Below are 24,592 nucleotides of genomic sequence, written 5' to 3'. Positions count from 1 at the left end.
CATGGGCAGAAGCTAGAGTTGTGTGTGTGAGTACATATATTATCATTTTTCTTCGTAACTAGAAGAAATAATATTTAACTCCACATTTTTACATAGGGTCATGTGTCTAAAGCCTCATACACATGATCAGATTTTCGGCCGGGAATTGTGTGATTACAAACTGCCTAAAATCCAACCATTAATACACTCCATCAGACAATTGTTGTCCAGCTTTCGGCCAACAACTGTTGGTTGGCAGGCTAGTAAATTTTCGGCGGACAATGGTCTGTTGTCAGATTTTCCTATTGTGTGTACACAAGTCCGTCACACAAAAGTCCAAAGTACAAACATGCATGCTCGGAATCAATGCTCACCAAACACGACATTAGCAGAAGGTGCCCAAAGGGTGGCGCTCAAGAGCTGAAACTCCACATAGTACGTCATTAAGTTCGTGTTTGTTGGCCAACAATTGTGTACCGTTTGTATGCAAGACAAGTTCCCGGAACACGCCCTTCAGACAAAAGTCTGACACTCTGTTGGCCAACAGTCCGATTGTGTGTACAAGGCTTAAGGCTGGGTTCACGCTGCTGTGTGGAGCAGCTCACAACAGGGTCGGGTGCAGCTCACAGCAGGGGTCCGGTGAGTCCCTGTTATCCATTTCAGGGACGAATCAGGCCTGAATTTTTGGCTGGATTTGGACCTGAAACAGACTAGAAGACGCACATGACTCTTCTGCCAACTGCTCCGCAGCCGTCCCAGAACTGTGTAAACTGGCTCCATTGAAAGCCAGTCACAGTCTCCTGACATGCAAATTGGATGCGGGGAAACCCGCATCCAATTCACACTAGTGTGAACCCAGCCTAAAGGAAAGGCCGACCTTGCATTTTGCACATCAGCTGGTGGCTGAGCAGTGATTACAGTGCACCACCAGGAGACAATGCCAGGGGCGGATGCTTGTTTCCCAGGGACACACTTCTCAAAATGGGGGCTGTCCCCGGGAAACACGCTTAAATAGATTCATATGCTAAGGACATGTTATATGAAATGTAAAAGAGAGATGAAAAACAGGTCTATCTGCAGTTGTGAAAGAAGAGCATTATGGACAATGATACATGCAAATTTGCACAGTACTCATGTCAACAGCTGTTTCTCACACCCTGATGTAATTTAAACCTATTGACTAATTAGCTACCACTGTTTGAGTCTGTTTGCCCTTTTAAACCATGACAAATAAGTGTTTAAAGACTTGCCAGTACCTCTACCTTATACCCATGACAACTTTCAGTCCCAGCAACAAACTGCCATCTCTCTTCATCTTCCTGGACTAATGACCAGGAATTAATTGCTACAGACTGCATAACCTCTACAAATAAATACCACCCTAACCCCCCTAACCCCCTTGTAATCTAGGATTTTATGGCTCAACACTCTACCACTACAGGACACCCATCATGATAGCTACCCCAGATGCAAATGGAAAGTTCCTGACCATGTCCCCATTGGCTTATGACCACCTTTGCTTCCACCTGAAAAACCCTACAGTCTCACTAGAGTACCATTCACATCACCTTGGACTAGAAACCACTCTTTCTCCTAGAAACAGTGGACCTTCTCCCTCCAGATAGCAAGCAATCGAGCTGCAAGCTTGGAAATGACTTGCTAAGCTATTGCTAGACTTGCCAGGCTTCACAAGATTGTTGCACAATTGCAGCAAGTCCGCATTGAATGACTCCAGATCTTTATTTGCAAACATTCTGCAAGTCTGCTGCAAGTTCTGGTTCAGTTATGTTGTGCAATAGTCATCCCACCACAGGGGGTCACTGTGGCTGAATTTTAATGCTGTAGACTTGCAGAGCTCTTGCTGTAGACTCACCATTGCAACTTTGCTCTTGCTAGAGACCTGCCACGCAAATTTGCTACAAATTAGAAAAGTGTCAACTAGAACTTTTGCTTCACGTGCTCTGCAAGTGTACAACTTGTAATTGAAAAGGTGCAGCAAGTTAACAAGACAATTCAACGCTGCCACAAGGTTGTGGCAAGTTATCCTTGCTATCTGGGCCTCAACTGACCACTATCCTTTTTCACTAGGAACTGACAAACAGCCACCCAGTAATCCACCTGGGTATAACACAAACCTGCCCACAACGGCAATCATGGTGAACCTTACCATCCTTCCTTCCATAGAAAATGACAGCCACTCACTTGCATTCCCCTGGTTTGAGGAGTTAACTTCAGTAGGAACTAATGGCCATAGAACTACCCCTTTCCCTGAGTTACAAACACCTATGTGCACCCTCCTGCAATTACAGCCACTCTTACCATTCCAGAAACTGATATCTGCCTATACCACTCAAATGGCGCTTTTACACTGATCCGCTGCAAAAAATTTACCACGATTGTGGTGTGGTTTTAAAAGGACATGTGACTCAAAAACCATACCAAAAACACATCTCTGATGTGGTTTTTATTGCGTTTTCCATTGCCTTCAATGGTGCATTTTTTTTATCGCCGCAAACATGCTCCAAAGATGCTGCAAGCGGGTTTTTTTTTCACCGCAAGGGAAGTGCACTGCCCCAATGTGAACACATTCATTGATTCATTCATTTTTAAAAGGGAAAATTTTTCTCAAGCTTTTGAGGCAATTTTTTAACACAAAAACTCCTGGGTGAAAGGGCCCATAGGGTTGAGAAATACCCACCCAAAATTCCAAAAGGACACCCAGAATTAAAAATGTTAATGCTATTTCATGTGTTCACTACTGAACAGATGGACATATATACCCCTATGACTAAGACCACCTATATTCCCCCACACTAAACCCCCACAGGTTGTTCCCAGCCTCCTTTAGAAAGACAGTGCATCTTTATTCAAAGACAGATCCACGTAAAAGTACTATGGACAGTTTAAAGTATAGTTTATGCTTCTTGGCACAGTACATGACAGCTATTTTTTTTTTTTTTTAAGATTTTCTTTAATGTTAATCATTTTTTATTAAACACTAGAAAAATGATCAAAGGATACAAAATGTCAGTGAAAGTCATCCTGGTGCCTGTTCAATGCTTTAATGACAGGTTTAATTAGCTTTAGCAATTTACGTACATTAGGTGTTTTTAGCACTTTCTCCCTAGAGTCCAGTAACCTCTATGTGCAGTATAAACTCTGTACAAGACTCAGAGGAATAACCATGTATGACGCACATATGTTGTACAAGGTGAGAATAATATACTTACTCCAGGCACAGAAGATAAGAATGGCTTGATGTAGATATTTGAGTTATATACTTTAAGGTCATGATCTCCAAAACCACGTGTTACTCCAATAGTGGCCATAACCCTAGCCTGCAAGAAATGACTATTAGATATGAAGATGCGCAGCTCATAATTTCACATTAATTTTTTCAACCATCTTCCTTCTGTGTCTGTATAATCTATTTTATCAGGTTAAAGTTTCATCATTTTTTTTTCTTATTTTAATTTCTACAGAAGTGTTAATGAACAAAGCAGCCATATATAATATGAAACAAGCGGCTATATTTACTGTGTGGAAGGGTGATTTTTTTTTGATTAGGTGCCCACAGTTGAAATGCCGGCACAGGTGAGAGGAAAGAGAGAGATAAGCGGCGGCTCGGGTGACCACATCGCTGGATCCTGGGACAGGTGAGTGTGTTTATTAAATGTCAGCAGCTACAGTTTTTGTAGCTGCTGACTTTTAATAAACACAAAAACCACTGGAGCTCCTCTTTAAGAAGTGTAACTAACATTCACAATTTTTTGTATTACATTACAATTTGTCTTTATGTTGTGGAGATGGTAACAGAGGGAGGGATTCAATAGTTTAGCAAAAGACATCAACGCAGGGCTGATACCATTCAGTCAACAAAAATGCTGTGTGTTGCCAGCCCATGGCAAGGAAATAGGAGTGCTTTCCTGGCAGATTAACTGGTATTGTGCTGTATTTTCAGAGCCTTTAAAGGCATAACACTTTGGAAATGTGCCTGTATTGCAGAGATGAACTGAATAGGTTTTTTTTTTTTTTTTATTTGCCTGATATACACTTTAAAGAGAAGGAGCTCCGGCAACCATGCTTAGACAGCTGCACCAGTTCTACATTGCCCTCTCTGCAGTATTATAAGAATTCAATAATGATCTACTGGTGACTAAGAACACACACATGTAGATCAACAGGGCCGATCCTAGGGTCACCGGCGCCTGGGTGTAGAAATATTTCTGGCGCCCCCACATGGGCGTGGTCATCTTACCAACTCCTCCCCTTTACAAATGTTTCTATGGCAACGACTCAAACACAGAGATGCTCCCCTAAGAAGTCTTTGTTACCCTGGGATCTTCCTGTGATCTTTTAATAAAGAAAATACAGGAAGAGGGTACACTAATGAGACCTGGAGGGGAGTCTCTCTGATGCAAACAGAGAGGGCTTCTGTTAGAGAGTCTGTTAGAAAGAGCCCCCAGACATAATACAGAAGATGGTCAGAGACTGCAGACATAATACAGGAGATGATCAGAGACTGCAGACATAGTACAGGAGATGATCAGAGACTGCAGACATAGTACAGGAGATGATCAGAGACTGCAGACATAATACAGGAGATGATCAGAGACTGCAGACATAATACAGGAGATGATCAGAGACTGCAGACATAGTACAGGAGATGATCAGAGACTGCAGACATAGTACAGGAGATGATCAGAGACTGCAGACATAGTACAGGAGATGATCAGAGACTGCAGACATAGTACAGGAGATGGTCAGAGACTGCAGACATAATACAGGAGATGATCAGAGACTGCAGACATAATACAGGAGATGATCAGAGACTGCAGACATAATACAGGAGATGATCAGAGACTGCAGACATAATACAGGAGATGATCAGAGACTGCAGACATAATACAGGAGATGATCAGAGACTGCAGACATAGTACAGGAGATGATCAGAGACTGCAGACATAATACAGGAGATGATCAGAGACTGCAGACATAGTACAGGAGATGATCAGAGACTGCAGACATAATACAGGAGATGACCAGAGACTGCAGACATAATACAGGAGATGATCAGAGACTGCAGACATAGTACAGGAGGTGATCAGAGACTGCAGACATAATACAGGAGATGATCAGAGACTGCAGACATAGTACAGGAGATGATCAGAGACTGCAGACATAATACAGGAGATGACCAGAGACTGCAGACATAATACAGGAGATGATCAGAGACTGCAGACATACTACAGGAGATGACCAGAGACTGCAGACATACTACAGTAGATGATCAGAGACTGCAGACATAATACAGGAGATGATCAGAGACTGCAGACATAATACATGAGATCATCAGAGACTGCAGACATAATACAGGAGATGATCAGAGACTGCAGACATAGTACAGGAGATGATCAGAGACTGCAGACATAGTACAGGAGATGGTCAGAGACTGCAGACATAGTACAGGAGATGATCAGAGACTGCAGACATAGTACAGGAGATGATCAGAGACTGCAGACATAGTACAGGAGATGATCAGAGACTGCAGACATAATACAGGAGATGGTCAGAGACTGCAGACATAGTACAAGAGATGATCAGAGACTGCAGACATAGTACAGGAGATAATCAGAGACTGCAGACATAATACAGGAGATGATCAGAGACTGCATTTCCTATGAACGTTAGTAGATAATGGCCGATCGGCCCTCTCACCTGACCCAGCGATACAGCGATGGTTCCTCTGATCAGGAGTCAGCTCACTCTGAATTGTCCGTGGCGACTCCGCTGGGTAGAGCCCAGATCTATATTCCGGCAATGACTCCATTCCTTTCTCTGCCAGGGATGACGCTAGGCTGTGTGGCTTTCCCTCTGGTGGCGCAGGTCAGCGGGGTTCTCTCTCTGATGGTGTTCCCTCAGCACTGTCCTCTCCCTCTGGAGTCCTGGGTGTACTTCCCTGAAAGCTTTCCCAGGCTCCTGTATCTCTCTCTCCCATTTAGCTGAGCATGCTGTGTGAGCTGCAGTTTCCGTGTTACAGTGGGGCTGCCAGTCCTCGGGACTACATGTCCCACAATCCTCTTCTCTGCTCCTTTTTCTATTCTGTTTCTTCCCTGGGTATATGAAGGCAGGGGAAGATACATAGTGGGCAGCTGTGCTGGCAAGCGCTGCTCACTAGTACAGCAGCGTGCGCAAGAGGGAGAGGGAGGGGGGAGAGGGAGGGGGGAAAGAAGAGCCCGCAGCTGCATTGGCATCACTAGGGTTGGGGTCACCCCCCCTTCCACCAACTATAGTCGCCCCTCAGTACAGACCCCCCTCCACTAAGTATAGACCCCCTCCATCAGTGCAGAACCCGCACTAAGTATAAACCCCTACCTCAGTACAGACCTTACTCAGTGCAGACCCCCCCAGGAAAACCCCCCTCCATTAGTACAGACCCCCCCAGGACAGACCCCACCCTCCATTAGTACAGACCCCCCCAGGACAGACCCCCCTCCATTAGTAATGACCCCCAGGACAGACCCCCCTCCATTAATACAGACCCCCCAGGACAGACCCCCCCTCCATTAGTATAGACCCCCCCAGGACAGACCCCCCTCCATTAGTACAGACCCCCCAGGACAGACCCCCCTCCATTAGTACAGACCCCCAGGACAGAGCCCCCCTCCATTACTACAGACCCCCCAGGACAGAGCCCTCCCTCCATTAGTACAGACGCCCCCAGGACAGAGCCCCCCCTCCATTAGTACAGACCCCCCAGGACAGACCCCCCTCGATTAGTACAGACCCCCCAGGACAGACCCCCCTCCAATAGTACAGACGCCCCCAGGACAGAGCCCCCCCCTCCATTAGTACAGACCCCCCAGGACAGAGCCCCCTCCATTAGTACAGACCCCCCAGGACAGAGCCCCCCTCCATTACTACAGACCCCCCAGGACAGAGCCCCCCTCCATTACTACAGACCCCCCAGGACAGACCCCCCTCCGAATAGTACAGACCCCCCAGGACAGAGCCCCCCCTCCATTACTACAGACCCCCCAGGACAGAGCGCCCTCCATTACTACAGACCCCCCTCCAATAGTACAGACCCCCCAGGACAGAGTCCCCCTCCAATAGTACAGACCCCCCAGGACAGAGTCCCCCTCCATTACTACAGACCCCCCAGGACAGAGCCCCCCTCCATTACTACAGACCCCCCAGGACAGAGCCCCCCTCCATTACTACAGACCCCCAGGGCAGGACCCCCCTCCATTAGTACAGACCCCCCCAGGACAGAGCCCCCCCTTCCATTACTACAGACCCCCAGGACAGACCCCCCTCCATTACTACAGACCTCCCAGGACAGAGCCCCCCTCCATTACTACAGACCCCCAGGACAGAGCCCCCCTCCATTACTACAGACCCCCCAGGACAGAGCCCCCCTCCATTACTACAGACCCCCCAGGACAGAGCCCCCCTCCATTACTACAGACCCCCCAGGACAGAGCCCCCCTCCATCACTACAGACCCCCCAGGACAGACCCCCCTCCATTACTACAGACCCCCCAGGACAGACCCCCCTCCATTACTACAGACCCCCCAGGACAGACCCCCCTCCATTACTACAGACCCCCCAGGACAGAGCCCCCCCTCCATTACTACAGACCCCCCAGGGCAGGACCCCCCTCCATTAGTACAGACCCCCCCAGGACAGAGCCCCCTCCTCCATTACTACAGACCCCCAGGACAGAGCCCCCCACCATTACTACAGACCCCCCAGGACAGAGCCCCCCTCCATTACTACAGACCCCCCCAGGACAGACCCCCCTCCATTACTACAGAACCCCCAGGATAGAGCCCCCCTCCATTACTACAGACCCCCCAGGACAGAGCCCCCCTCCATTACTACAGACCCCCCTCGACAGACCCCCCTCCATTACTACAGACCCCCCAGGACAGACCTCCCTCCATTACTACAGACCCCCCAGGACAGAGCCCCCCTCCATTACTACAGACCCCCCAGGACAGAGCCCCCCTCCATTACTACAGACCCCCAGGACAGAGCCCCCCTCCATTACTACAGACCCCCCAGGACAGAGCCCCCCTCCATTACTACAGACCCCCCCAGGACAGACCCCCCTCCATTACTACAGACCCCCCAGGGCAGGACCCCCCTCCATTAGTACAGACCCCCCTCCATTACTACAGACCCCCCAGGACAGAGCCCCCCTCCATTACTACAGACCCTCCAGGGCAGAGCCCCCTCCATTACTACAGACCCCCCAGGACAGAGCCCCCTCCATTACTACAGACCCCCCAGGGCAGAGACCCCCCTCCATTACTACAGACCCCCCAGGACAGAGCCCCCCTCTATTAGTAATGACCCCCCAGGGCAGGACCCCTCCTCCATTACTACAGACCCCCCCCCTCCATTAGGGTACAGTACATAAAAACACCCGGCGGCAGCTGGAGAGGAGAGTGTGCAGCCGCGCCGCCCGAGTGGAGAACAGAGGAGTACACAGCAGGAGTGAGAGACACAGCGAGGAGAATGTGTCAGCATGGACCGCTCCGCTCCCCCCCCCCCCCCCGTGCGCGCGACATCACTCACTGCACGGCTGGTCTCTCTCCACACAGAGACCAGCCGCTCTGCCTCCCTTCTCATCTTCGGCTGGCTGAAGGAGGGAGGGGCTTGAGCACTGAATACAGCGGCGCCTTTCTTCTTAGAACACCAGCGGAGAGGCGCCGCAGGACACAAACAAGAGGAGGAGGAGGAGGAGGAGGAGGAGGGAAGGGAGCACTCTGGCGCTACAGCGCCCCCACCTCTCTGGCGCTGGGGTGCACTGCACCCCATGCACCCCGTCTGGGATCGGCCCTGTAGATCAATATCACAAGTGATCTGTTGCTGCAGAAGTGCATGGGGTCCATTAATTCTTGAATCCCAACACGCAGGCACTCAAATAAGTGTTCACATTGTTGTGCAGAATTTGTGCAATTCCAGACTGTGACTTTGTTATGCTAACACCTCAGTGGAACCTTGCCCTAATGTTGGAGTTGCACCAGAAATGCACGTGTTGTGTTTGTGATGTGATTTTTGATGTATTTTGTGTTTTTTTTTCCTTTAAAAACACTGTATATAGCTGGTTGCAAAGGAGTGGCCTGGGAAGCCGTCCGCCACGTCCTTAACAACCGATGAGTCATCAGATGGCAGCAGGGTTCCCTGCTAACAGCTGAATGTTAAAAAAAAAAGAATTGACGGCAAAAAAAAAAATCATGAATAAAATGGCTTTGTGTGTTCATAAGACACAGAGAGCACGGCTCAGCCCCGCCCCCTGCTCCCTCCTCACTGGCTGTGACTGACAGCCATATTATGCATGAAGGTAAAACACCTTCAGCCTTTAGAATCACTTTAAAAGGTAGTGCATCCTGTCTGGGATGATAAAATGTAAACTTTAGAGAATAGTGCACCATCAAGCTTGCTTCTGCTTTGCTATTCTTACATGTTCAGTGACAAAAAAAAAAAAAAGTGCCATGTTATTTTATGTACTTTTGTTCACTTATTCCTTGAATACATTAAAAATGTGTTTTTAATTCTATTTTGCTTTCTGTGTTATACTTTTTTATATTTTAGAGTAGTTTTTGGTTGGTTGAATATGACTAATTGCTTGCCTTTGTGCTTTTCCATAGAATAATATAATTACTAATAATGAATAAGTTGGTTGTTCAGTCTTTGATTACTTAAGCTGGCCATAGATGGATCGAAATTTGGCTGGTTCAGCAGGGACAGGCTGAATTTCAATCCATATATGGCCATTCCCGCTCAACAGAACCTGATCTAAAACAATTGGCTTCTGTTGAACAGAGTTGTTGGAAAATTCTTCTCGATCAGCTGGCTGCAGTCATTGATCAGTGTATTCTAACAGCGTAGGAGTACCTGTTGATTCCTCCATCTACCTCACTTGTGTGGAAGGAGGAATCCGTTCACCTTTTTGCGGGCTGATCGAAAAACAAAAAAGGAGTAAACTGTTGATAGAATGGATAGATGGATAAATTGGATGGATAGAATTTTGAATAAAAATTCTTTGGAAAACTCATATGAAAATTCTAAGAACATTCATTTGTGGTTCAAAAGATTTTGTTTGCTTTTAACAACTGGTTTTGGAATGCATGGACTTTACTGAATGAAGACCACATTCTAGTTTGTTCGAGAAAAAAGTTCCATCCTGCTTCCTCAAATTGTCTAATTACTGCAGTCGAAAATGAAAGTCAATTTGACCCAATAATGATTAGAAAAAATGTAGAACCTCCTTTTCCTTTTCAAAATTCTACCCTATGTCCAGCTTTAGTTTAATAAAAAAACAAATTGTCATACTATCTTAGGAAGATTTTCTCATTATACACAGGAACCAGGACAACACGAATAGGTACAAGCTTTACTTCATTCACTCTTCACTGAAAATCTAAATGCCAGTTCATCCTGGTAGTCATGCAGAGGTGGACACCAAATCCCTTCAGAGCTTCTGTTGTAAGACCCTTTTTAGCTGCTTGGGGTGAACAGAAGATGTAGTATTTCTAAGTGTATATAAAGTAGCGAATGATTCAAAAGCACAGACAAGTGCATCCAGACCAACAAAATTGTAGAGGTTTGTGAATTCTGAGCATGACTTCCAGGAAGAAGAGATTTCCTATAAATTTTATTAAAAGTGAAAAAAAAGGAAGAGATTGCTAACATTTAAGTCCCCAAACCTTTTTGCCTTCTCCATAAACAAGAGGAAACTTCATATCATCTTCTTCAATTGTTTTATAAGCCCTGGTTTAAAAAAGGGGAATATGAAATATTAAAAAGTGTCTTTTTTTGATTTATACATTTTTTTGATTTATACAGTTAAATGCATCATTTTAGAATTATTCATTACCTTATAACATTAACAACTAAAGTTTATTGAAAATGTGCAGGTAGATGTTCAACGCACCCTTATAACATTAATAAATGTATATAGATACATTGATACCTTTAATGCTATTCAATGATTGCATACATATGCCTCTGCCTTATTTCTGCTTGATTTTTATAATTTGTAAAGGTTGTAAACTTTATTCATATCAAATGCAACCAGACCAAACATATGCTTTTATTGTTATATGGCATTTGCTTGTAACTACTATTAATTCAATTTCTTATGTATTTTTAAATGATAGATGTGATACTTGTTAAAACCCATATATGTCTACAGTTGATCCAAACGATATATGATACAATGATACAGCATACGGTATATCATACAATAATTTTTTTTTCATGTGGTTAAATCTGCAATTATCTGTTTTACTACTCTTAAAGGTTACAAAACTTAGCAACCATGTCCTTCCGGCTCTTTGTATTTTTATCTAATGTCACTCCTATATGGTAACCTTAAAACTAATGATTTCAGGTCAGTTTTATTGCATTTGTTTGTAAACTGTTATACACATAACCTTTGTTTTACAAATTAAAAATGTATTACATGATCAATAATTCTTGGAGATAGCACAACGGGTGCTGCTTGCTTTGTTGTTCTTTTTATCTTGTTAAAAGAAAAAAAAGTTTGGTCCTTACCACAATAAATTTAAAACTAGACAAAACCACTGTATACTGTATTTCCTGTAATGGCATTAAACCTGAACATACAACAAAATGCTCCATGTTCCAAAGTGGATCTCAATTGCTGGCTCATGAGCATCTGACCTGGTGATCCTTATGGCATCAAGAAGTGTATTGCTACACACCAACATAGCAGTGCATGTGCAGTCCCCCTTCCACTTGGCTTTGCCTTTAGGAACAAACTTTTGGCCAAATTGCCAGTTCTCTCAAACCCTCTTATTATAAATACCGTAGTTAGTCTGAATGTGCTATGCTGAAAATCATTTCAAATTATTTTGAGACATCTGGTGGGCCATTGAAATTTTGAGTTAAGAAAAAAAATGCCTTCAATTAATGAGAGCAGATGACAAGGTATTTTTTTTTAAAGTATAACTAAAGGCAAAACGTTTTACTTTTAAACCTGGATAGGATGAACATGGGTTAGAACCTATATCAGGTTTTAATAGCTGTCTGTGCCCCCATAAGGATGATTTTCTGTCTCTAACTGTCCTGATCACCAATGTCACCAAGAATAAAAGTGACAGAATAAAAAAATATTGAGTAGCCACCAGAACAGAATTCAATTCGAACACTTGTTCCCATGACAATTGTCTAAGAGGATATTTTGTTCACATTGGAAATCCTATCACTTCCTGTTCATTCTACAGGCCAGGGAGTGAAGAGAAATCATACAGATGGCAACAAAAAAAAAGAGCAGAGCTGCTTCAGAAGAACTTTGCCTATTGTCTATAGTAGAAGGTATCTTTTTAGGGAGTCTTAAAATGTCATCGTTGCCATTAGAATGCACCCACAAGTGGATATAGCCTATAGCTTACAAAGGAGTCATTGCAGTATTGATTATCATTGCAGTTATGCCGCATACATGCGAGCGGAATTTCCGTCGGAAAAATCAGTTTTTTCTGACGGAATTCCGCTCAAGCCTGGCTTGCATACACACGGCCACACAAAAGTTCGCTGAACTTTCGACTGTCAAGAACGCGGTGATGTACAACACTACGACAAGCTGAGAAAATGAAGTTCAATGCTTCTGAGCTTTCGTCAAATTGTTTCCGAGCATGCGTAAGAATTTTGCATGTCGGAATTGGTACAGACGATCGGAATTTCAGATAGGAACTTTTTCCGACCGAAAAATTGAGAACATGCTCTCAATCTTTTGCTGACTGGAATTCTGCCAGCAAAAGTCCGATGGAGCATACACACGGTCGCATTTTCCGACCAAAAGCTCACATCGGACTTTTGGCAGAATTTCCGCTCATGTGTATGAGGCATTACTGTTTTCTAATGCCATTACCTATTGCCGATTTTTTGGACGACCAGGTTTACTCTAGTTTAGCTGTTATAGTCTAGTTAACACATTGTCTTATCTCAACCTTTTCTTAGTCAAGGCATCCTTTAAAATTCTGCACCCCATTCTAAAATATAAAAAATTCAACTAATAGTTTTCAGCAACACATCCACACATGTAAGACAACCAACATTAGAGGTGATTAATCCTCCCAAAGCAAATACACCTTATTATTTCAGTGTTCCTCTTCCCCCTCAGTCCCCACCCCACTCAGCTAATGTGACCCCAGTGCTGACAGAGAAAGTCAGGGGAGGGACGAAAAAAAATTCTGTGCAGGGGCCGGACGCCCTCCTTATTGATCAATGACATCGTTGGTTGTTAGGATTTCGGTGGCTAGAAGGTTGTAATGGTGCACAGTGAAATCCTGTGGCTTTGTGTAACTAAAAGGTAGATTTTATCCACCCGCTGACATGTATACAATTTTTGGGCAATTTTACGGCATCCCTGAAGAAACCTGAAGGCACCCTGGTTGAAAAAGGCTGGTCTAGTGAACTGAAATTAACCTAATCTTTACTTATTTATGTGCATACTGCGATTTACTGCAACCCTTGAAAATATATTGTGTTATTTTACCACCAACCAGTCTGATGTTTGCTTTTTGATACTGAACCTTAGCATTTGTGATCCCTGTAACAGTGCAGTATCTACCTAACCTGGTGTATCAGTGGAGCTGAGGTTGTTCTCAGAGTCGAGGCAGAAGAACAGGTAACCCAATCTACCAAGCAGCTCCTGCAGGCGTAGTGCTACAACAGATGATTATATTGTTAATCACTTGCTTTCTTTCTCTCTGGGTCAGGCCTTGAGGCCTCCACAGTAGCTTTTTTGTCCCTAAAAGCACACCAGTACTAAAACTGCGTACTCTCTTTATGCATGATAAGGAAGGTAAAATTATAACTTGAAATAGTTTTTTAGCTTTCTGTGTTCCATTTAGGAGATTTATGGGAAAAAGGAGATTCCCTCTTAGTTATCGCTCTATTGCTATTCTACAGACAACTCAAAATTTTGGAATTTCCCTTACTTTAATTTCTGGTGACAATGGCCAACAGGGCACATAAAGGGGGTGAGTCTCCCAAGTGGGGACATAACAAAATAAACCTGACAGGGTTGTTAACCCTTCCATACTTTATCCAAAACTTGTGGTTCAAGGACAACGCTAAAAAGTAGTGTCTGTAAAAGCTTAGAACCATTGTCCTCCATTTTGTCAGGCCATTTTTTCTAGGACTGTGGTAACCAGAACCAATTGAGAGAATTAATGTCCCTAAAGTGGACACAAACACTATTTCAGCTCAATAGGGTAATAACCCTTTAACACTATTTAAACAAAAAAAAAAAAAACTTTTGGCTTTGTATACATATTATCAGTGTGATCAATCTTCCTTTATGTAATTTCAAAAGCACCATTATATTTGACTGTTTTTCAACTTATTACCGGTGACTAAAGGAGAACATATGGCTTTCTATATAGTGACCTTACAATCAGACCCTGAAAAGGCCCGCTTTAAAGTGTTACTAAACCCAGAATCTGCATTCATTATATCTGGTCTCCCACAGTACACACAGAACATGGAAATGCAATTATCTTAGTAAATATAAACTGCTAAATATCTTTTCCCATCAGCAGTATATAGCAGTCTTGGGGCTTCTATCAGTTAATAACAAAGCGTGTAGGAGGAGTTTTCATTCTCCCCTGACCCTCTGTCTGGACAGTGCTGTAACTCTAAATAGATAACCTTAAAAAAAAAAAAAGGTTATTTATTTAGGTATTTATTGACTCGGCGTAACATCATCTTTCACAATATACAAAGAAATTAGGCTAACTTTACTGTTTAGTTTTTCTAAATTCAATGCAGTGTATTTTTCCAAGAAAATTGCGTTTGAAAGACCAATGCACAAATACCGTGTGACAAAAAATATTGCAACGACCGCCATTTTATTCTCCAGAGTCTTTGCTAAAAAGATATATATAATGTATCAGGGTTCTAAGTAATTTTCTAGCAAAAAATACAGGTTTTAACCTGTAAGCAACAAGTGTCAGAAATAGGCTTGGTCCTTAAGTGGTTAAAGTAGAGGAGGATCAGAGAAGACAGGATCAAACAGTCTTTTTACACAATGCAGAGGATTAGCCCCTTAGGTTCCACAGTGAGTTTAACAAGCACGCTTTGCTGCATATACAGATTGATTTTACTGTTGTGGGTTTAGTAACATTTTAAGAAGTAGAGAAAACAAGTGTGTAACTGTCAATGAGGTGGGGTTTCAAACTGCACTATTATAAAAATTCAAGAGTGGGGATTTAAATTCTAATAAATGTCCTTTGATGACCATTGCTCTTTAGGATGTGAGCTTTTTAAAATGACACAGATAATATGAGATTTAGGATATACAGTATTTCTAATGTAAATTTACAGAAGGACACGTACACGCTGTCAGCAGTTGATGAGATCACCAGACCACAAAATGCAAGTTAGCACGGACATTGCTGATCTCTTCAATGACAAATAGTAACAGCCGCTGACACTGTTATTAATTTTGGAAATGTCTTCCTTTCAGCACAAGTTTGTTCTGGTTTGAAGTTGTGTTTACTATAGGTAAAGTTTAAGTGTCCTTATGTTGCAGATTCTTAAACGTGCATTACCAAAACATCTACAAGCATTAGAATGCGATTTACAATGTTCCTGACATAGATTAGATTATACTGAGAAAAAAAAAAACATATGCTACCAAAAAAATACAGGCACTGTAAAAAAATGTTGCCAAAGTACAACATAAATCTTTTAAATTGGAAATAGATCATGGACCATGCTATAAAATACACAGGCACTATCAGGACAGTTAGAAAAAAAAAAGTTTTTCAGCAGATTGAGTAGGTTTGCCTAAAAAAGCTTAAAGTGAACACAACCTAGTATAAAAGGTGCCCAAGATAAAAACATTGCTGGAGTTGAGGCATATGGTGGTGCCTCAATACCCTTGTACCTGTGCAACGCCTTCTGGTGCAAAGGTGCAATTCCTTCTGGCGCAAAGGCTAGCCTCCTGTAATCCTGCAAAATATTTGAGCCTTTACAGCTAATAAGAAGCTGAAGAAATCATTTATCCTTATAGAATAAGCTGGAATGGCAATAGCCCTCCTCTGTAACATGAGGCTGGATGAGGGCAAAACCATAAAGAAAATATAAAAATCTTATTATTTTTGTCCAGATAAAATATAACAAAAATTAACCATCTTTAGACTTGCTCTTTAATTTGATCTCCGGACTCTAGGTGCAGGTTCAAGAAGTCCGTCCATGCTTATCATAAGATGAAATTTAATGGATAAGAACCGCACTCCAATCTTAGTTCTTTCTGAGTTACTTTATTGGATCATCCATTAATAGATATACAACCAGTGACTCACAGACAGTGGCATTTCTACCAAAAAAAAACAAAAAAGAAAAAACAACTCCTCCTGAAGACATTTCACCACAGTGCGGCTTGTGATGAAGCCACATTGTGCTGAAACGCGTAAAAGATGAGTTTGTTTGTTTTTGGGTGGAGACACCATGGCTGTAAATCTATTATGGATGATCCAATAAAGTAACCCAGAAAGAACACAGATTGGAGTATGGTTCTTATCCATTCATTTGCATAACAAAAATAACATTTTGATGACTCTTCAGTTTATTCTAAAATCAGACAGATAGACTGTAGATTACCAGCCTGTCATTGTGTGGTCTCGATAAAGAATCCGTTTCCTGATTTCTTTCTGCTGTATTCTTCTTGGGAAATCAAGGCCTGTAAATTCATTTCCCAACAGATCTGGCTTTAAGGAAGCCTATGATAGAAAAGATAGTATTGTATGTATTGCATTTGTATGTAGATTGTATGCATTTATAAAGATAATGTGCTGTCTGTCCTTTTCAGTGTACAAAAATGTAAAATGTATAGTCAACTAGTTAAAATTACTTACTTAATATTATCAATAATATCTTACTTAAAGTGGAACTTCATTCTCCCAATCAACATAGATTTTTTTTATCCTCACGCTGCTAGCATTAGTAAATAGATAGGAAAGTATATATTTACTTGTTTTAAACTTTTCTTTTTACATTTCTTAAGTTACTTCCTGGTTTCTTGCCTAGGCAAATGATGTCATACATTCCAGAAGTCTTCAGAGGGGAGAAGAGGAGGAGGGGTTTCTCAGCTAAGCTACATGCTACATGAATGCTACATGAATCATTTGCCCTTACTCAAATCTTTTAAATATACAGTATATTATAGAGGCTCATCTAGCAAGTCACTAGCATAAAACAAACAAAACATCTGCACTAACTAGACTCAGGTCAGTTCCTAACAGGGTGCCCCCTAATGGGTTCCCGAAAATAAACAGGCAGACTTTGTACCTTTTTAGTTTATTGTTAGCAGTTAGCCTTTTCTATGGCAGCAGGCTTCTACAGGAGAGAGAGAGAGAGAGAGAGAGAGAGAGAGAGAGAGAGAGAGAGAGAGAGAGAGAGAGAGAGAGAGAGAGAGAGAGCACTGAGCATTAGCTAACATATACAGTGCCTTGAAAAAGTATTCATACCCCTTGAAATTTTCCACATTTTGTCAGGTTATAATCAAAAACGTAAATGTATTTTATTGTGATTTTATGTGATAGACCAACACAAAGTGGCACATAATTGTGAAGTGGAAGGAAAATGATAAATGGTTTTCCAAATATTTTACAAATAAATATGTGAAAAGTGTGGCGTGCATTTGTATTCAGCCCACCTGAGTCATTACTTTGTAGAACCACCTTTCACTGCAATTACAGCTGCAAGTCTTTTTGGGTATGTCTCTACCAGCTTTGCACATCTAGAGAGTGACATGTTTGCCCATTCTTTGCAAAATAGCTTGTGTTCTGTAAGATTGGATGGAAAGCGTCCGTGAACAACAATTTTCAAGTCTTGCCACAGATTCTCAAGTGGATTAAGGTCTGGACCATTCTAACACATGACTATGCTTTGATCTAAACCATTGCATTGTAGCTCTGGCTGTATGTTTAGGGTCGTTGTCCTGCTGGAGGGTGAACCTCCATCCTAGTTGCAAGTCTTTTGTAGACTCTAACAGGTTTTCTTCTAAGATTGCCCTGTATTTGGCTCCATCCATCTTCCCATGAACTCTGACCAACTTCCCTGTCCCTGCTGAAGAAAAGCTGGCTACACCATGTCTCACGGTGGGGATGGTGTGTTCAGGGTGATGTGCAGTGTTAGTTTTTTGCCATACATAGCTTTTTGCTTTTAGGACAAAAAGTTACGTTTTGGTCTCATCTGAACAGAGCACCTTCTTCCACATGTTTGCTGTGTCCCCCACATGGCTTCTCGCAAACTGCAAACAGGACTAATTGCAGCTTTCTTCTTGTCACTCTTCCATAGAGGCCAGATATGTGGAGTGAACGACTAATAGTTGTCCTGAGGAGAGATTCTCCCACCTGAGCTGTGGATCTTTGAAGCTCATCCAGAGTTACCAGGTGCCTCTTGGCTGCTTCTCTGGTCTCCTTGCCCGGCTGTCAATTCACGTGGACAGCCATGTCTTGGTAGGTTTGCAGTTGTGCCATACTCTTTTCATTTTGGGATGATGGATTGAACAGTGCTCCATGAGATGTTCAAAGCTTGGGATATTTTTTAAAAACCTAACTGCTTGAAACGTCTCCACAACTGTATCCCTGACCTGTCTCTGGTGTATTCCTTGGTCTTCATGATGTCGTTTGTTCACTGAGGTTCTCTAACAAACCTCTGAGGGTTTCATAGACCAGCTGTATTTATATTGAGATTAAATTACACACAGGTGGGCTTTATTTACTAATTAGGTGGCTTCTGAAGGCAATTGGTTCCACTAGATTCTAGTTAGGGGTATCAGAGTAAAGGAGGCAGAATACAAATGCATGCCACACTTTTCACATATTTATTTGTAAAAAATTTGCAAAACCATTTACCGTTTCCCCTCCAATTCACAATTATATGCCACTTTGTGTTGGTCTATCACATAAAATCCCAATAAAATATGTTTACGTTTTTGGTTGTAAATGATAAAATGTGGAAAATGTATGAATACTTTTTCAAGGCACTGTATAAAGGTCTGTGCACAATGAGACATGGACACACATGGACAGGATGTGATGTCACAGAGGGAAAGAATATGTACAGCAGACAGACTACACCCTCGGAGCTTCACTGCTCCTTCTAGAGGCCAGTGAAATTCTGAGAACGTAGCCTGTCTGCCCCACCTATCTTTCCCCTCTGTGATGTCACATCCTGTCCATGTGTGCACTCCAAGCTGGCCTAGGAGACTACCGGGCTGCCATTTAGTGTCCCAGCCTGACTCCATTCATCCATCAGAGGGGGGTGAACACTGGCAGATCCTGCAGGACAGGGAAAAGCAGCGGTGCCTCTTTTGTTATGATGAGTGCTCCTATTTATCTTGTCCTCTGAGTGTTTTTAACCATTTGAGATTGATAGTCTTCTTTTGATACTGCACTTTGTGGGCGCTTTCCCTTTTTCTCTTATTCTTTTCCATACAGAGCTGGCTTACTCTGGGGACCACTACTGCTATGCCTGAAGTGCCCCATGGACGGTTTGTGGAATTTTTATTGATAAACTTTCAGAGTCTGTGGTTTAGAAATTTACATTACCCTTTCTATGCACCACTATTTATCCTCTGTACGTACTGTATATCTTTAACCTGTTGATAATGGAGGGTAAAACAAATCCTAACACCTGAACACAATTTTGCAACTTTGATATGTCTTAGTAAAACTGTACATATCATCCCAATTACTTTGTGTATCCAGGTATATTATACCTTGTGGTTTTTTTTTCAGGCCAAATTGGGCTTTCATTTGGTGGTATTATCAAAGGAAAACTGTCCCAAATAGTAAAAAAAAGTAATTTTTCTAAATTTAGCTGTATATTTCTTGCTGTTACCATACCTTACCAATTGCTGTTGGTGCTGCTTAAAGTAGAGGTGAAAGCATGTCTGTGTGTCCCAGAGCATGGGATGCAGGCTTTTCCTGATACCAATCCAGAGGGCTAGTAAATGTATAAAGTAAGGATTGCGGCTACTCCTGACCAGCCAAATGAATAAATGCTCCTTATCATTTATACATCTGAGCTGGTTGGGAGTAGCGACAATCCTTTCCTCTTTAGACCACATATGTGTATGTTATTTGTTGTTTGTACTTGTAGTAGGACCCAGAAACAATAGTAAGATTTTTTTTTGATCCTACCTAAAAACATACTGATACTGACATGCCTCAAATCCTACTTAAACTATACTGTGCCTTTAGGGAGGGGTGGGCTCCCTCCAGGCTCACCTGCCCTTTATCTATCCATTAGAATTCATGTTCTTCTACTATGGAGGCTCTCATAAATTGACAGAGTTAGGACTGCAGATAATACTGGGGTGCTATGGAGTGGCTCTGCAGCTTACACCTGTATTTGTAAATGTGTTCCAACTGAACCCCTGTTTTTAACATAAATTGTTAGACGGGGAATTCAGTTGGTTTCGGCTGGTGAGTTGAGCTGGGAATTGTCTTTGATTTTGTTTGACATGTGTCGCCCTTCCATGTGCTCCTTGCTGTGAAGGTCAGTTATAGGTGGGGGCAGTGGCCAGTTGTTTGTGCCGATGTAATATTGGTGAGGGGACTCAATGGACACCTTTGCTGCCATTGTTCTATTTGCTGGGGGTCCAGTGAACCCCTGTGCCTTTAAGGAGGGGTGGGCTCCCTCCGAGGCTCACCTGCCCTCTATCCATTAAAATGCATGTGCTTCTACTATGGAGGTGCTCAGAAATTTACATAGTTAGAATTTCAGATAATACTTGGGTGCCGTGAAGTGGCTCTGCAGCTTATGCGTGTATTTGCAAATGTATAATAACTAAACCCCTGTTTTTAATGCATACTGTTAGACAAGAGAATTTGGTTGGTTGCAGGCTGGCTGGTGAGTTAAGTTGAGAATTGTCTTTGGTTTTGTTTGACATGTGTTGTCCTTCCATGTGCTTCTTGCTGCGAAGACCAGTTATAGGTGGGGCATTGACCAGTTGTTTAAACTATATTGACCCTGACCTTTGACTCTGACCTTGATCTTTGACCTTGACTATAACACTAACTGACACTGATCTACATCAAACCTTGATCTATTTGTTCTTTATTTTCAATTTTTTTTCTTTATTTTAATTTTTTTACACACACTTGTTTGTTTAAATTTTTCTCCCCTAGCAAGGAGAGAGAAATACAATGTATCTTTTTCTCCATTCAGAGGAGAAAAAAAAGCAAAAAACACAGGGGCGGCCTGCACAGTGACTAATCACTGTGATGGCCAATCAGAGGCTATTACAGGGATCAGAAGGCGCATATATACAGTATGTGTACAGGTGGCGGCAAGGGAATAACATGGCTAACCTCCCCATCTCCCCTATATTAATATATATATATTTTTAATAGTGTATGTAAATCCTAAAAAAGTACTTATCTTTTTTAGCAAAAGACAACAGAGCAGGGCTGACACCATCCAACCTGCAAAAATGCTGTGTTGTCAGCCGCAGTAATTAGGAGCTGAGTGCATTTCTGCCACATCAGTGGGTCATTTTCTGAACTTGAAGGATTTTTCAAGGGATAAAACAAAGAAAAGTGCATATATCATAGTGACATACCGCATATGTCTTGTTTTATTCATGAAATTACTAAACAATGGAAGACGTAACAGTGACAGTATCCCTGAAAAGAACGTATATGTTAGGCTGGCCATACATTGTACAATTTTCCTTTAGATTTACCAAAGCCATATATGGAGGTCAAACCTAAACACTTTCAATTTGTATGCAATCAGGCGGGCCCTTGCACTACATAGTTGAAGTTAAATCTAAAGGAAATTGAATAAGAAAATTGCATTATTGTACAATGTATATTGCATGGCCAACTTTACTGAACACAAAGAACATTCTGATACAGTCTTGTTACATTTTGCGCAATAGAAGTATTGTGGGTTTATAAACATACTGTATGTAGGCACAGATATTTAAAGAAGAACAAAGTCTATGATAAATATTAAGGTTAATTTATGATATATTTTAATATAACTTGTTAAGCAAAATCAGCTACAGCTTGTGACGGGCATGTATTAAAAAAAAATAGCCTTAACTCTGTGTTATACAGTTTTTGCGACTAATCAGTGAGGAAGAAGGGAGCCTTAAAATAACCATACGATATTACTTACTAGGAACTGCAATCTTTGCCTTTCTGTTTCCGGAGTAAACTCTTGCGACATCGGAATGGTTTCCCCCTGTTGGATGATAATGGCTCTAAAATTGCATAAAATGTCAAAGTCAGACAAGTAAAGCTTTCATCTAAAGGGCTGATAAAGCAGTAGTAAAACAACAGTCACATAGTTTTTCCTGAAAACGCTGAACATGTTCTGCATTTATTACATAAATTACATTACACTATATACAGTAACTGCTTCATAAAAACAATATACCAAATTTATCTAGTCAAGGCAGATGTATTTTATTTTCTGATATTTTTTATGGCCTTGGTTCTCAGTGTAAAAGTCCTGGGTGGATTTGAATAAACATGGGGATCCATCTGAGAATGTAAAATTAAAGTACAACTGAATGGAAAACATTTTTTAACCACTTCAGCCCCGGAAAAATTTTACCCCCTTCCTGACCAGAGCACTTTTTGCGATTCGGCACTGCGTCGCTTTAACTGACAATTGCGTCGATGTGGCTCCCAAACAAAATTGACGTCCTTTTTTTTCCCACAAATAGAGCTTTCTTTTGGTGGTATTTTATTGCCTCTGCGGTTTTTATTTTTTGCGCTATAAACAAAAATAGAGTGACAATTTTGAAAAAAAACGCATTATTTTTTACTTTTTGCAATAATAAATATCCCCCAAAAATATATAAAAAACAATTTTTTTCCTCAGTTTAGGCCGATACGTATTCTTCTACATACTTTTGGTAAAAAAAAAAATCACAATAAGCGATTATTGATCGGTTTGCGCAAAAGTTATAGTGTTTACAAAATAGGGGATAGTTTTATGGCATTTTTATTAATAATTTTTTTTTTTTTTTTAATGGCGGCGATCAGCGATTTTTATCCTGACTGCGACATTATGGCGGACACATCGGACATTTTTGACACATTTTTGGGACCATTGTCATTTATACAGCAATCTGTGCTATAAAAATGCACTGATTCCTGTGTAACTGACACTGGCAGTGAAGGGGTTAACCACTAGGTGGCAGTGTAGGGGTTAGTGACGTCACTGATCTCTGCTCTGATGACAGGGAGCAGAGATCGAATGACACTGTCAATAGGCAGAACGGGGAGATGCTGTTTACATCAGCATCTCCCTGTTCTTCCTCCCCGTGAGGCGATCGCGGGTATGCCCGTGGCGATCGAGTCCGCTGGCCGCCTCTTAAAGGGCAACGTACAGGTACTTGGTTTTGCCTGTACAAGCCCTTCTGCCGCAGTATATCTGTGTGAGGCGGTCGGCAAGCAGTTAAAGTTTTGGCTAGAGTAGAGGGGAATTAGAACACCGGTTTTTATTGCTGCCCATGTTAGGGAAATTCATCCTATTTGTCCTAGTGAAAATGAAAGTAAAAGAAAATCCCAAATTTTAAGTGGTCACTGGAACAGGAACAGAGGAGAAATCTACTAATGAGACACTAGTTCTGGTGTCCCTGGATTTTCCCCAATTTGGAGGAATTTCCTCTCACTTCCTGTTTTGGATATGGGGCAGGAATTGAAGAGAAATCTCACCAATGGGACACGGATCACAAAAAAAAAAAAAAAAATGGTAGGGGTTATAACAAATGTTTTAAACAAAAGGTTTGTCTGCAGTTCTTCTTTAAAGTTTAGTGAAACACAGAGGAATGGGAATACTATATAACCTGGTTACCTTGTGCTACCGAGAACTCATGAAAGGTTTTTGTGCTTTTTTTTTCTCTGAGACTAGTACAACAGATTTATATAACCGTCACAGGCTTGCAAGCGGGTAGCAATCCAGCTAGTTAGGTGCTGCCCCGAATGGGAGGGTAAGGGGGTAATGTTTTTCCAGTTCTTTAGTTTTGGCGGGTTTTATTTGGGTCCGACCCACTGATTCTGTGTTATAAGAGAGGGACAGTGGTTCGGAGCAGATAGCCCAAAGGGGAGAGCGTTGAAGAGCAGCACTTATGAGGGGTGAGAGAATGTCACTTGCTGCTGCAACTACTGTGATGTGCAAAGTGCACAGTCTAATGCCCCGTACACACGGTCGGACTTTGTTCGAACATTCCGACAACAAAATCCTAGGATTTTTTCCGACGGATGTTGGCTCAAACTTGTCTTGCATACACATGGTCACACAAAGTTGTCGGAAAATCCGATAGTTCTAAACGCAGTGACGTAAAACACTTACGTCGGGACTATAAACAGGGCAGTGGCCAATAGCTTTCATCTCTTTATTTATTCTGAGCATGCGTGGCACTTTGTCCGTCGGATTTGTGTACACACGATCGGAATTTCCGACAACGGATTTTGTTGTCGGAAAATTTTATATCCTGCTCTCAAACTTTGTGTGTTGGAAAATCCGATGGAAAATGTATGATGGAGCCTACACACGGTCGGAATTTCCGACAACAAGGTCCTATCACACATTTTC

At 42.1% G+C, this 24,592-nt stretch overlaps 1 protein-coding gene across 1 annotated transcript in view; it reads right to left on the bottom strand.

Moving 5' to 3' along the window:
- LOC141128435 (protein phosphatase 1H-like) overlaps positions 1-24,592 on the bottom strand; it is a 111,363-nt gene that overhangs the window by 16,347 nt on the left and 70,424 nt on the right. The window contains exons 6-9 of the mRNA XM_073615721.1: positions 22,163-22,247; positions 16,628-16,746; positions 10,702-10,765; positions 3,210-3,317 (exon numbers count right to left, since the gene is read on the bottom strand). Of these exons, the coding sequence (XP_073471822.1) occupies positions 3,210-3,317; positions 10,702-10,765; positions 16,628-16,746; positions 22,163-22,247 (376 nt within the window). The remainder of the gene's footprint in view (positions 1-3,209; positions 3,318-10,701; positions 10,766-16,627; positions 16,747-22,162; positions 22,248-24,592) is intronic.

The sequence above is a fragment of the Aquarana catesbeiana genome, linkage group LG02 (assembly GCF_042186555.1).
Source record: "Aquarana catesbeiana isolate 2022-GZ linkage group LG02, ASM4218655v1, whole genome shotgun sequence".
Classification (NCBI taxonomy): domain Eukaryota; kingdom Metazoa; phylum Chordata; class Amphibia; order Anura; family Ranidae; genus Aquarana; species Aquarana catesbeiana.
This window is presented reverse-complemented; position numbering and strand designations above follow the sequence as displayed.